This window comes from Ipomoea triloba, chromosome 5 (genome assembly GCF_003576645.1).
Source record: "Ipomoea triloba cultivar NCNSP0323 chromosome 5, ASM357664v1".
Classification (NCBI taxonomy): Eukaryota; Viridiplantae; Streptophyta; class Magnoliopsida; order Solanales; family Convolvulaceae; genus Ipomoea; species Ipomoea triloba.
Window position 1 is genome coordinate 20,904,924 of NC_044920.1, and position 14,150 is coordinate 20,919,073.

General features: G+C 34.5%; 1 protein-coding gene across 1 annotated transcript; it reads right to left on the reverse strand.

Moving 5' to 3' along the window:
- Positions 1 to 7,170: 7,170 nt before the first annotated feature.
- On the reverse strand, positions 7,171 to 11,247 carry LOC116019221. The gene is made up of 3 exons (XM_031259368.1): positions 10,952 to 11,247; positions 9,755 to 9,937; positions 7,171 to 7,499 (listed from the first exon to the last, which is right to left on the reverse strand). Exons 1-2 carry the CDS (start codon positions 11,150 to 11,152, stop codon positions 9,755 to 9,757), a joined length of 384 nt encoding a protein of 127 aa, XP_031115228.1. The 5' UTR covers positions 11,153 to 11,247; the 3' UTR covers positions 7,171 to 7,499.
- Between the last annotated feature and the right edge of the window lie 2,903 nt (positions 11,248 to 14,150).

Genomic DNA, 14,150 nt, shown 5'->3' on the forward strand with positions numbered 1-14,150 from the left:
AACTTAACTATGTCAGTCCTTCTGTAGTGTTCATGTTGCACATGTACTGATTAATTTGAACAACGATATCTAAAGTCGGAGAGAGGATCACTCGGCTTTCTAAGTGTGACTCATCAAGCATGCTATAGCTCGCGCTTGGAAATGTGCTTTCCACTATAGTTGCTATAGGATCGAGTCCACACTTCAACAAAAATGTACCGGGATATAGATCTCAGACAAACCATTGTATATAACCCCTGCAATTCCATCTCCAATATTTGTAATCCATTTTGAAAAATAATCAACTGTCTATCTATCTTCCTCTGAAGCTAAGCTCCGTAGTCTCAAGTTCTTTGTGAGCCTCAATACCTTTCAATTCGTCCAGAGGTAGGAAGAATTAATACTGGCTCCAACAACTACTGGTCTTGTTGCTTTTGTAATAACGGGAAGAATCAGTCTAAAGTAACCATCTAAAACTATTGTCTTTCCACCAAATGTCTTTTCAGCACTACCTGGAATGGCAAACCTTAATAGATCCCTCATGGTTTTGTTCTAAAGCTTCAAAATAGTGTTTGTATGTCATCAGTTCCTCGTCCCATATAATCAATTTGCTCTTTATTATAAGCTCAGCAAGGTCACTACCTTGCGATATATTGCACGTGAAATCTTCATTCAGAGAGAGTGGTATAGCAAATATGAAATGTGCCGTCATGCCTCCCGACAAGAGCAAAGATGCTATTCCACTCGAAGCAACGTTCAGAACAATATCACTACGGCTCCTTATCTTTGATGATAACGTTGCCCAAACAAGAACACAAGGCATAAATTCTCCTTAATACCTGAAATACTCTCGTATTGGGCATCAAGTGTGTGAATGTGTGCTAGTGTACAAGCTCTACTCTCGTAGCAACAAACACACTCCAAATCATGCATATAATAGGGATCCAACAATTATACACAAATTTCACAACAAACCCAATTCACACAACTAACCCTAGAACACCCAAATAATCTCATTTATGCAATACAACTCATATAGGCATCAATAGCAAGAAATCAAATCAAATCCTAGTCCCAAGAGGCTTAGCTACTCATAATATAACAATATATAGATACACAATATTAAAGAAGTAAATGAAAGCATAAAGAGAAATCAAAGGAAAGAGATGGGTAAGAAAAAGTTCTCTATTGAGCTTTTGAATCCAACATTTGCTATGTTCTTGATGCTTGGAAGTAAAGAGAAACTAGTAATCTACCATATTCTAAGCTATTCTAAACAAACCCTAGCTAGGAATTGAAGATGAAATGAAAGATGTCTTGTTGGGGTCGAGAAAATCTCATTTCAAAGGGAAAAACGGGCTATAGAAAAATACAGAGTGATGGCCACGGGCATGTAGTGGCGACGCTTGTGGCCACCAGGTAGTGGGCACTGCCTTGTGGCCACGCCCGTGGCCACCGGGCAGTGCTCTTATGTTTATAGTCTTCATCAAAGTTGTATCCCTTCAAGTTATTAGCTTTCCAATAACATAAAACTCACTTGATTTGGACATTCCTACGAAGAGATATGGCCAAAAAACCGGGCAGTGGACGAGTTGTGCGAGAATTTCAACTTCTTGCTCCTTTGCTCCGCATTTGCCTTTATTTGTCCAAATGACCAAGACCATTGAAAACATCACTCTTTGGCTCTTTAAGAGGTGTTTCCCCATCTTCATAGCTTCTCCTAAGCTCCCATTGACTCTACATGCATCCAAAATGCTCCAAAAATCATCCAATTCATCTAAGTCATCAAGAATTATACCTAAACACACAAATGAATCAAATGAGAAACATTTTGGGTAAAATTATAACAAATGACAAGGAAAATAAACTTAAAAACATGAACATTTTGGCACTTATCAGCTCTTCCCCCACAAAGATAGCAACTTCTCTAACTCCACTAGAGCGGGCTATGTCTATGTCTTATCTAAATCTGAAAACACCAACTCTTAATACGCCAAAAAAAAAAAAAACAAAGAAATCAACAAATTACTTTTTTTTATAGAAATAATGATAAACAAATAACAAATTCAAATCAATAGATTTGAGCTCGATATACCTAGATTATGCATAAGACGTCGACGTTGAAATTGTGCATCCTTGGCACGAAATTCCCAAATGGCATGCATTCAACACCACCTCTGGCCTACTGATTGAACTTGTAGTGAGCAGCGTAGCAAATAACCTTCGCAAAGCATACGCGGATGTCTAGTAACTCGAGTCAGTAATGCCGTCAATATACTTCTTGTCATCATCTAATAATTCATATTCATAGCATGCACCCCTAAACGATTTGTGAAGGACCCCCGCAATAGTGCGGATATCCTCGTGGCTAGAAGGTCTACGTACCAGATTTAAAAGGCATCGAAGATAGTATAATTCTCCATACCCTGGCGGTACATAGAACAATCGTCCTATGGAGAAGCCTTTCTTCCTTAGATGTCATTCACGCAAATGTTGTCTTCATATATTTTGTTCACCTCAAACCAAGCCTTGAATTGGTTGCGCTTAACCGTTTGGTTCTCCACAATCTCGTTGAGGGGCTGATCTTCACCATAGACAACATTCTGCTGATTCTCTAAGTGGAAATTTAACCTCTCCACAAGTGGGGTTCAATAATGTATCAAGTATCCAAATAGCAGCCACATGACTTCACATGCTGGTATTTAGCGACAATCGTAGTACATGTTAATCTCATCGACCACATCACCATTAAGAGCATTTGTTGAACTACTCATCCATTCTGTTATGACCTTATCATTTCCTTTGTTCACCTATTTGAATAAATATTTAATAGACATGATCTGGTTGCACCATTCAACGTTAATATGTGCGCGATATTTTAGGAGAAGATGTTTATTATGCGTGACGACGTAACGGTTATCAAGTTCGATTCCATTCTTACTGATTGCGCGCCCATTGTCACGCCTTCTGTATATCGAGTAACCATCTTTATCCAAAATTATATGAGTAATATGTTTTTTTGGAAAATACCTTGAACATTTACCATCTACCATGCACGGCGAATTCTTCCGGAGTTCTTCGCATGGTCCTTGCAACATGAATTTGCTAATTGTGTCATGGTATTCAGTATCAGCATTTGGGTCTGGTATTTCAGCTAAGATCAAAGCGTCAATTTCGTTCACAGTATTCATTCTTTTGGCGAATTATATACATAATATATAAATATTTTTATATATGAAATACTCTTCATGTATAGATATATTTACACACACACACACACGATTAGTAATTTTAATCTAAAATTGTATTACAAATAAGAAATTATAAAAAAAACAAATATATATATATATATATATATATATATATATTGTATTAGGAATTGTATTATAATATTTTATTGTACCATTGTAGTACGAATATGAATCGTATTACCATATTTTACAATATTACGCAAACCTTAATAGTATATGAGTGTTTTGGGCGGAAAGTTAAAATGGATGATTTTATTTTTATTAATTGTATAAATTGTTTTAGTGATAATGGATGGAAGTTATGCATTTAAAAATTAAATAAAGACTTATAGACACCATCTCATAGATCTTGATCTGTGAGACAAATCTTAAAAAGGGTTAAAGCGTTTAAAATATTAAATTTTTAATTAAAAATATAAAAGATACGGAGTATATGACTCCCAGGAGGAATCAACCCCTGGACACAAAGAATGCTTATGCACCAAACCTTCTAAGTTCTGATGACTTCTGCGAATCCAATGTATGTATTATTGTGTATTCACTGAACAATCACACAAACGTATACAAAGTGTAAAATACATATATACATGAAGAAGTATACGGAAGATGAGCTACATAAATGATACTAACACTAGAGTCCAGGCATAACCAGAGAAGAAAATACATAATGTAACTTACGATACTCACCCCCTAAATCAGATTGTATGGAGTTAATAGAGCGAGAGAACAAACATTCAACCATGGCACGAAAATGAAACATGGTATGATGAACCGTAGGAATCTCGATAATTCAATCACAACTGATTACAGAGTCCCTATACTAGAGTTTACATAGATCTCTCCTAATCTATAGGAGGTTAGTATTGACTGAATATAAACCACTAAATACAAACTATATAATATAAAACATGACATGACTAATAGGTATAAATATCATATTTCAAACGTAAAGGATAAATCCAAGAATAACGAGAATAATCATCTACAAACAACACAAAATAACGATAGCTAGTTGAAGACAAAACAACATAATAGTATTGAACGGACTATCGCTACATAGGATAGGTAGTGTTATCCTTTGAACATTCCCTCGTAAAGACATATTTACTTTACTAACTATCCAATAGAATGTAATGTCTTTGAATCATACCATCATTTGTGTAAATAATGATATATTTATATATAGGAACCTGCAAGCCTTTGTTCAGTTCTCATGGGTATGCCTGTTTTGGCCATGCACTGTGCTTGATTCTGTAAGAATTTCTAAAGAATTGAACCCAACCAATTATCCTTTGAAGCTGGCATACTTTTCTCTCACATAGGTGATTCATTTAACGAGTTTTCCTGCATAATCCACATATGTTAATCACACTTCGGAATCATTAAAGCATTGACACACGCTAACCTCGTGCAGGAGTCACTTCAACAACGAGTGGTTAGAAGTTAGAAATCCCCACAATGACTATACTTCATTTTATAATTTAGTCGTCCCTTTTAAACCTAAGTGCTAACTAGTTTGGGTATCTAGCTATTATAGAACTTTATTCCAAGGGCATTAGTCTCATTCCTCCACTATATTATTTTTTGACCTCACGTAGTCAACATAGGTAACACCCGTTGTGAGAAGTTGTTTAATGATATTATGATTACCATGTATATGTCTAGACTTACTATTATACATGTTAGTCTATACCCTTCCAATTGCAGCTTGACTATCGTAATGTATACAAATTGAAGGTATATGTTTTTCCGAATTAAGAATATACTTGAGAAAGTAGCATAACCATTCAACCTTATCATTACACTTATTCAGGGCTATTAACTCATATTTCATCGTGGATCTAGCTATCATGTATTATTGTCCTTTGTGCTTTCATCACATGCAATTACATTATTCCTTAACTTTGCAATCATAATCATGAGTAAGCTAGGTTTTCTAGGTAATTTGGATTAAGCTTACTCTTGTTATAGAAGCTTTAATTAGATTGATTGCATAAAGGAGCTTTGTTGTGAGTAAAGGTCTTGATTGAACTCTTGTATGATCTTTTAGATCTAATTGTACTTGAGAATATTTGGAATTGTGCGAATATTATACAAAGACAAACCAGATCTTCGTCCTTAGATAACTCTTCTTCATGGTGGACGAAGACCTAGTTTTAACTTCACATGGTTGTTGCAGCTATATATGTTCAACCTAGTTCACTTTCATCCCAGACAAAGACAAACCATATCTTCATCCAAGACAACGAAAACTAGTTTTCGTGCAAGGAATGAAAAAACATGTGTTCGTATCCTTAGAGGAAGATGCATTTGGTTCATCTTCGTCCTTGCAAGCAACTCTTCATGCAAGGATGAAAGAAAACTAGTCTTCATCATTGGAGGTAGATTCCTCTGGTTCGTTTTCGTCTATGCAAGCTTTGGTTGCCAAGGCAGCTTGACAATTTTCTTTGAAAAATATGATGAATTGGCGTCTTAGTATAATAAAATATTGGGGGTGTTTGGTAAATAATTATTAACTGATAACTGTTAGTTGATTTGGTTAGTAGATTTGACTAGTTGATAACATGAATTGATAGCTGATTACATACAAAATGACTTTCTCAAAAAACTGATAAAAAAAAAGTAACTTTGAGCAGCTTTTTGAATTTTAACTTTTTTAAGCAATAAGTTATTGCAAAAAACTAATTAATCAAGCACTCATATTGGCTATTTAATCAAGTCAAACAGCTAATAGTGATCAAACAAGCCAAAATTGACTAATAAACTATGTTACTAGCTATAATGGATCAAAAGGGATTAATTGTATTTTTTCCACACTCGAGGTGTTTTATAGTGCTTTTTTTTTCAAAAATTCAATTACATTGTCTAAAAATTCTTTAAAATTTCAAGGATTTATTTGACCCATACTACTTAATATTGCTGGGCACTTTCTCAATTCCCTAAGCAAAGTGGATGCTTTAATTGGAGTATATTGTTATACTGTGTGTATTACAAAGAAGAGTAATGATGCCGTGTTGTAACATCTTTGAGAGGTAGCTTTCCGATGAAATTCTTTTGTTGTCTTAAAAACTTCCATTGCATTTATTCACTTATTCACTATCCAACATCTGTAGAATAATGTCCACAACACTACCTAACAATAAAGGACATTGAGAAAGACATGGTTGCTCGTCAAAAAAATAAAATAAAAAATATCCCTTCTTTGTTGAAGTTAATATTTCCAATCCTTGTCATTTGGTAATAAACATTAGCTCAAGTACAGATCAACTATGATAAGACTTAGAGCCACAAAATATAGTTCAGAAGGAATGTTAACATTTCTAAGCATCGTAGACTCTGGTCCAAAAATAGCATTCATATTTTAAATCTGTAGTTGATATTTTGAATCTGTAGTTGATACATTCTGTACCTGCAATTGACAGTTTCTGTACCTGTAGCTATCATATTATGTGTCAGCAATTATGAAGTTATTTATTTATATGCACAGAAATTGTTAACCATAGGTACAGAATGTGTTAACTAAAGATACATAATATTTTTATCAGGATTCACAATGAAATATGAATCCTGATTGATGGTATAACAATTGTCAACCTTCAGGATGCATGAAATTTGTTACAATTGTCCTATACTATGCTACAAACCCTAACTACAAGCAGAATTGCCCTTAGACGCTTTACATAATTAAATACGCAAACATAACTAGCTAAAGAGGCAACAGTTGTTTGATTCATCTAGAGTGACCAAGAACCTTATTTCCTAAAAAAAAAAAAAAAAAAAAAAAAACCCTTAATTCCTTACATTGCTGTGTCTTTACATTCTTGATTACATTATTTCTTGGCTACCCAGTCTAAAGTCCTGTTTTCAAGCAAATGTGTCTTGTAAGCAGAAAAAGTCCTTTTATTCTGTACTTCTAATTGAAATTATTATCCCTTCTAAATATACAAAAATTGTTTACCACTATACTTCAGTTGAACAGTGGTAAACAATTCAATTCAAGAGTGGCTCTACTGGTCAAGTTTAGTGCAAGCCACATATCTCAAAAGTTGAGTCACTACATCATCCATTCATATCAGAGATACTGTAGCTAAGCAAGAATTCCACAGGTAAACACACCACATTACTAATGATAAAACCAAACCAAACCAGCCTTTCTATGAACTTGTTTTTTGAATACTATAAAAAGAGAAGTCATAATTCCTTGAAACAACAATAATGCATAACTACTATCTCCTTTTGGAACTTCAAGAATGATGACATCAAATTGATCTGCAAAATGCAAGGAAACAGGAAAGGACCACATTAGACACAAATGCAGCATTGCACATTCGCACCCCACTCACCAGGAATTACTGAGACCAACTGATTATATGGAATTTCAATTGCCAATTAATTTCATACTTGAATCTTTTAACAAAAGTGTTGTTCACCAACATTTTCACATATAGAGAGACATAAGAGACACAAAGGATCTACTTGATAGTCTTCAATATACATGCCTACATAAACTTTTACTTAGGAAATGAATACACAGATAAATGCAGATAAATTTCTGCATGATTTTTTAAAAAGTCCTTTTGGCTGAGAATGGCAAATACTTTATCATTTTCCTGCTCACACTAGCTACAACATTTTTCCACCCAATAAAAAATATACTAAGCAAGAGCAAATTCTTGTTTACTGAAGGGAATAAGAACCTTTCTTACTACAAAGATCTTCAACACCTGATATTACACCTTTATGTACTCATGTGGCATCCTATAGACGAACTGTTTGGTCTTTTAGGCCCCTATTTCTACTCCATGAATACATAAGAATTTATCCTAAGCCAGACCCAATACATTTGATAAGCTTAGTAGGCTGCATATTAAAATATTAAAACACACTTTTGTACAGTTATGAATTTCTTATATGACAGCATTATGAGGTACTGATGTGAAAGATATGCAATGTCTCTATAAGACAGAATTTTGAATGTGAATCACATGCGCGAAGGAAATTAAACACCAAATCCCCAATTTCTTTCTATTTCACTTTCTTGGTTGTTTCTTCCATTCTTCTTTCTTGACTAAGGGCAATTTGAATAGGCACTAGGAAATTAACCCAACCGGCAAACAAAATAACTTTCAAGGTCTAATCAATTAGACAGATAGAGAAACTACATTGACAACCAAATTTGAGGGGTCACAAATGAATACTACTCCCTCCATCCTACTTTAATTGCCCCATTTACTGTTTTAATGATCATTTTGACTAAACTTTTGATGCTTCTAAATTCAACTTTTGGAAGTGCAAATTAGATATTAAGAAACTATGCATTAGGTTTACTAATATCAAGAATTACAACCCAAAATTAGAAGAAATGTTTTAAAACATTAGTCAATTAGTGAATTAGATTGCATGGATCCTTAGAAAGTGAAACTGGATAACCTTTCTGTGACACAGGCATTTATTGTTTTGATTAGTAGCGTCAAACAGATTCAGTTATTGTGCTTCCATTAGAGATAAGGTAGAGGAAACAGTGCTGAGACAATGGAGATTATGGTAGCCAATAAAAGCTGATGGATTGATAGTATCAAGAAAACAATGCTTTTACATTGATGTAGGATATGTAGCGGAAACACAAACAATGAAAGTCACAGATTCAGTGGATGTATGGTTAAATGACAGGCAAACAAACTTCTTTTCTTCTTAAAAAGTAAAACTATTTAACTTAGTCTCCAGTTTTGTTTATTTTAAATGTGTATGGTATGCTCATATTCACTGTTGCAAAAATCCCCGCCTAGGCGCTAGGCGCTCCTAGACCGAGGCGAATTGCTGCCTAGGCGTCCGCCTAGGTAGCCGGCCACCTAGGAGGCCGCCTAGCGCCTAACTTGGCCGACTAGGCCGAGTTGGCGGCCGACTGGGCCGAATTTGGCCGAGTTAACTCGCCCAACTCGGCAGAGTTAGCCGAGTTAACTCAAGCAAGTCGGCCTTGTTAATTTTATTATTATATTTATATATATTTAAATTTATTTATTTATATAAGTAAGAGAAGTAAGAGATATATATATAATATATATAATATAATATATGACATACACCTATACACATGAATTAATTTTTTGTTTTTATAGGTCACCGCCTAGGTACCGCCTAGGCGCCGCCTAGACCGCTTAGGCGCTAGGCACTAGTCTACCGCCCGACTAGCGCCTAGCGCCTACTGCAACCATGCTCATATTAAATTAACTTCAATTGATCTCTTCTGGCATATAATAAGGGCATGTAATCAAAAAGATGCTTAAAAAACTTCAAAACACTACATCCAACAAATTCATCATGAAAGCCAGTAAACATTTCAGATCCATTACAAAAGCTCAGGAAAATAAATAAATTTCAACAAATTGTGCATAACTTGGCATATTATCAAGTTCACAAAGCCCTTTTATACAGTGTACAGAATAAAGTAGGCATCGCCAGAGTAACAAGGCAAGAACTCCTCTATTAAGATTTAAGAGAGTACAAATTAAACAGAAAACACTAACCTACTTCCCCTTGTTAACTTTGTCCTCAGTGGTAGCCGTAGGAACTGGTTGAATTCTCACATAGGGGTTTCTGGTCAATGTCTCGCCTTTTAAAGCAGCAACATATCTGTCATTTGTATTCTCCTTCCTTTGCAGCTCCCCAAGATACTCTGCTAGCCTTTCTTTATTAACTTTTCCCATCATCTACAGAGGAAAAGAAATTTGATTAGAAAATGTCTACCATAAAATGCAATTAGCTGACAAAAATACAAATGCAAAAGAAGCTGTTCTGAGAAGCCTCGACTCTCTAAAGCTTATTGAAAAGAAGTTTTTTGCCTCTTACTTGACTTTAAAAGCATTTTTCTCATTTCATTGTTTGAGATGGAGCAAATGAGCTCCAATACATTATGAGCCAAACAAGCCCTTATGAATTGGTGACTAACTCCACCAGACAAAAATACAAGCTAACACATTCAGCATGACAATGATATCACATCACATATACAGATATACTATAATGCACAATCTACAGCATCAAAACAAGTTTTTAAAACCAAACACAATCGGTTGGTTCAGAAAGTGTAATTATGACTTGGTCCTTCATCCTGCCTGATTATTACACAAAATAAAACTTGCTATAAGTTCAACAGTCCAACTAATGATGTCATTTAAGCTAAGAACCAGCAGTTCTGCTGGTTTGCAAATTAAGAGTTCTATAATAAACATGTTATATGAACGAAAGGAAAACACATTATTCAAAAGCACAAACGAGTAAACCAGTAGTAATAGAATAGTCAGATATAATGCCTCTTTGTGAATTAAAAATATCCTCTTTACAGTTTCAGTAGACCTGACATTCATCCTAGAACAGCAGCAGCTATTGTTTTAAACTGATTTCAGATTTCCTTAGGAAACTCATGTCTTGGTTGAACCTTCCCAGACTAGACCCGAACCCACTATACTAATCAAATCCTAAAGTTGGAAAACTACGGTGTTTCTCAAATTACAGAAGGGCATCAAACGAAATCCCTAAAACTTTTCAAGTAACCAGCGGATCAGTTATACAGAGAAATGAAATGAACTTCAAGAATCAAACGGGATTTATTACTAATAGCAATATCCTAGGGTTTAATTCGTTTGATTAATCAGAGTTATAGCTATAGAAATTGGGGATGACGGAAAAGGGGTTTGGCTTAGCAGGTAGAGAGGCAGACGTACGAGGCTTTCGGGGCGAGCATCGCGGCGGAGCTTGGCTTCGAGATCAGGATTGCTGGTGTTGGTAAGCTGCATGACGGTGTATCCAATAACGCCCGGAATGACGCCGCACACGGTGGCGAATGCGAAGAAGAAGGACTTGGAATCCCTCGTCTTCCTTACTAACCACCTCCATGTCTCGCTCTTCTCCCATAGAATCGACATCTCTGTGTCTTGCCGTTCTAAAGTGCTGTAAGGAGGACTATGACAGTAAACGGCAGGTCTGAATAAGGAAGAGTAAGGCTGTAATCGCAAGTTTAGTGGGGGAATAGGTTTGGAATGAAATAACATTTTTAATATTAGATTTATTCTTTTGTTTGGTATTAAGTTATTCATGAATTCTCAAGAAATAGTATATATTTTATTTTTGGGAAAATGGCATTTTTAGTCCCTGAGTTATAGGGGTAGTGTAGACTCAGTCCCTAAGTTATGGTTGTATGCGAGTTTAGTCCCTCAGTTATTCACAAAGTGGCGAGTTTAGTCCCTGGACATTAAATTTGACGAAAAAATTAAAAAATATTCAAAATTTGAGGGGTAAAATAGGAAATTCACATTTTATTATTCTTCTTACTTCAAAATCACTTTTACAACATTATTTTTTCACTTCTTAGCCTAATTATTTTTCATTTTTAAAAGCATTTTAATAACTTTCAAATGACTTGTTAGGAACCTGACTCTCGTATAACACACTTAAAACTTAGCACAAATAAAGAAATGCATTATCATTGTATTTAGGTGTATGAAACACACTATCCTAACAAGTTTTTATTTTTTTACTAAGCAACAAATGTAATAAAATTAAAACTTTTGAGATTTTTTTACACACTATCCTATCTCAAAAGTTTTAATTTTATTACATTTGTTGCTTAGTAAAAAAAATAAAAACTTGTTAGGACAGTGTGTTTCATACACCTAAATACAATGATCATGCATTTCTTTATTTGTGCTAAATTTTAAGTGTGTTATAAGGTTCCTAACAAGTCATTTGAAAGTTATTAAAATGTTTTTAAAAATGAAAAATATTGAAAATAATTAGGCTAAGAAGTGAAAAAATAATGTTGTAAAAGTGGTTTTGATATAAGAAGAATAATAAAATGTGAATTTCCTATTTTACCCTTCAAATTTTGAATATTTTTTAATTTTTTCGTCAAATTTAATGTTCAGGGACTAAACTCGCCACTTTGTGAATAACTGAGGGACTAAACTCGCATACAGCCATAACTTAGGGACTGAGTCTACACTACCCCAATAACTTAGGGACTAAAGATGTCATTTTCCTTTTTTTAGTATAAAAATTTTCATGTCATCTTTTTCTCTATCATACATTTCTCATCATTTATGTCATTTATATCGGATTTAAATTGAAACTATATATTGTCTCGTGCGATGCGGTCTAAACGTATATAATTAAATATAAAGTATTCTTATAACATTTATAATAAAAGAAAGAGAATTGGATAGGGTGTATCTCTTACTGTCCTAAAGAGGATAATGTGGTAGTTGATGCTTTAGCAAAGGTAGCGATCAATCACGATTGTGACTAGATTGAGTTTGTACACCATCTAGTTCATATTCTAGGGGATCTTGTGAATGATAGAGGCGATGCTGGTGTGTTATTTCCTATTAATTAAGCTGGATTTTATCTTGGCGGAGCTTTCCCCTCCCTTCATTTTAAAAAAAAAAAATAAATAAATAAAAGAAATACAATAATAATATAATATAGTTTATGAAAACATGTGCAATTACTGACAAAACTTAATGTTTGATTCTATGTTATTATTGAAAATATAAATTACAAATTATTAAAACCTCTGTGTAAACTAAATTAGTAGTAAAAGTATAAAAATCTTTCGGGTTCACCACAAATTAAGATTTTGAACCCAACTAGTTACTCACTCTTGATACAACCACATGCCCCACATATAATTGACCATGAACAAAAATTGGTTTCTATAATAGCAAGCCAATATTCGATTGTGTTTAGCCTTGACTTTTCTTAATAGTCATTGCATAGGAAAGCATCAATCGAAATTGTCTTCTGTTAAACTGGAATCCCTCGTAATCTCGTATTCCTTAGTAACCACCTCTATGTCTCGCTTTTCTCTCTTAGAATTGACATCTCTGTGTTATGTTGTTCTAGAGTGCTGTATAGGAGGACTATGAGAGTAAACGACATGTCTGAATAAAGAAGAGTAAGGCTGTAATCGCAAGTTTAGTTGGTAGAATAGGTTTGGAATGGAATAACATTTTCAATATTAAACTTATTCTTTTGTTTTTTTTTTTTTTTTGATAATAAACCTTCATTAATAAACATTAGAAACAAATAAAACAAGGTTCAATGGAATGTGAAGTCATTCCATACAATCTGACATAGAAACTAAATTTTCTAGCTAAGCTAATAAAACTTAGATTCACAGACTGTGTTACAAGAGAGTTTTGATCCTTGTAGGACCTTAAAACTTTTGTCAAATGATTGATGGCCTTGCAGACTGTGTACAAGTCAACCTCTGGATGGAACAACTTGCAAACCACCTGAGTCTTTTTCTTCTTACTGAAGTCCATTGACATTTTTTCCAACTGAAGGTACATATCCAACCTTGTGTCTTTGGCCGGTTCATCAGTGGGTATCCTCCCGACTGAACTGATATTCATGAGGGGTATTTCATTGTCATCTACTTCGATCAGGATGAGTATCACACGAGCCATGACCATATATATCTTGAAGCACTTCAAAACGAACCTCGTAAAATAAAGAGAAAGAAAACAATAAACTGCAATAAATGCAGAAGGAGACAACTGCAATAAATGCAGAGGAAGACAAAACAACAATAATTATTATGAGAGCAAAATACAGCAAAATGATAAAGTAAACAAATTATTAGGAGACCAAAAAATATAAAAAGAGGGATGCAAAAGTATAAGAAGACAAAAGTTTAGGAGCTCAAGGCAACCAAAACTCAAATCTAGATACCCTGCCCTACCCACTAGCTTATATTATTTTATATAATAATTAGGAAAACGGGAGAATGGCAAAGGAGAAGGCAGCAGAGGGAGAGGTAAACGGTGGTGGAAGGCGGTGGTGAGTGAGAAGGTAACGGAGGGGAGGAAAGAAGGCGGTGGTCGAAGAAGATGGTGGCATGGAAGGAGGAGGAAAAGAGCAGAG

What these genes read in the sequence shown, in the direction of transcription:
- LOC116019221 (XM_031259368.1), bottom strand. Translation starts at nt 11,152, where the DNA reads ATGTCGATTCTATGGGAGAAGAGCGAGACATGGAGGTGGTTAGTAAGG. An exon ending in ATGCTCGCCCCGAAAGCCTC is followed by an intron (nt 9,938 to 10,951) that starts GTACGTCTGCCT and finishes TTTCCTCTGTAG; the next exon opens with ATGATGGGAAAAGTTAATAA.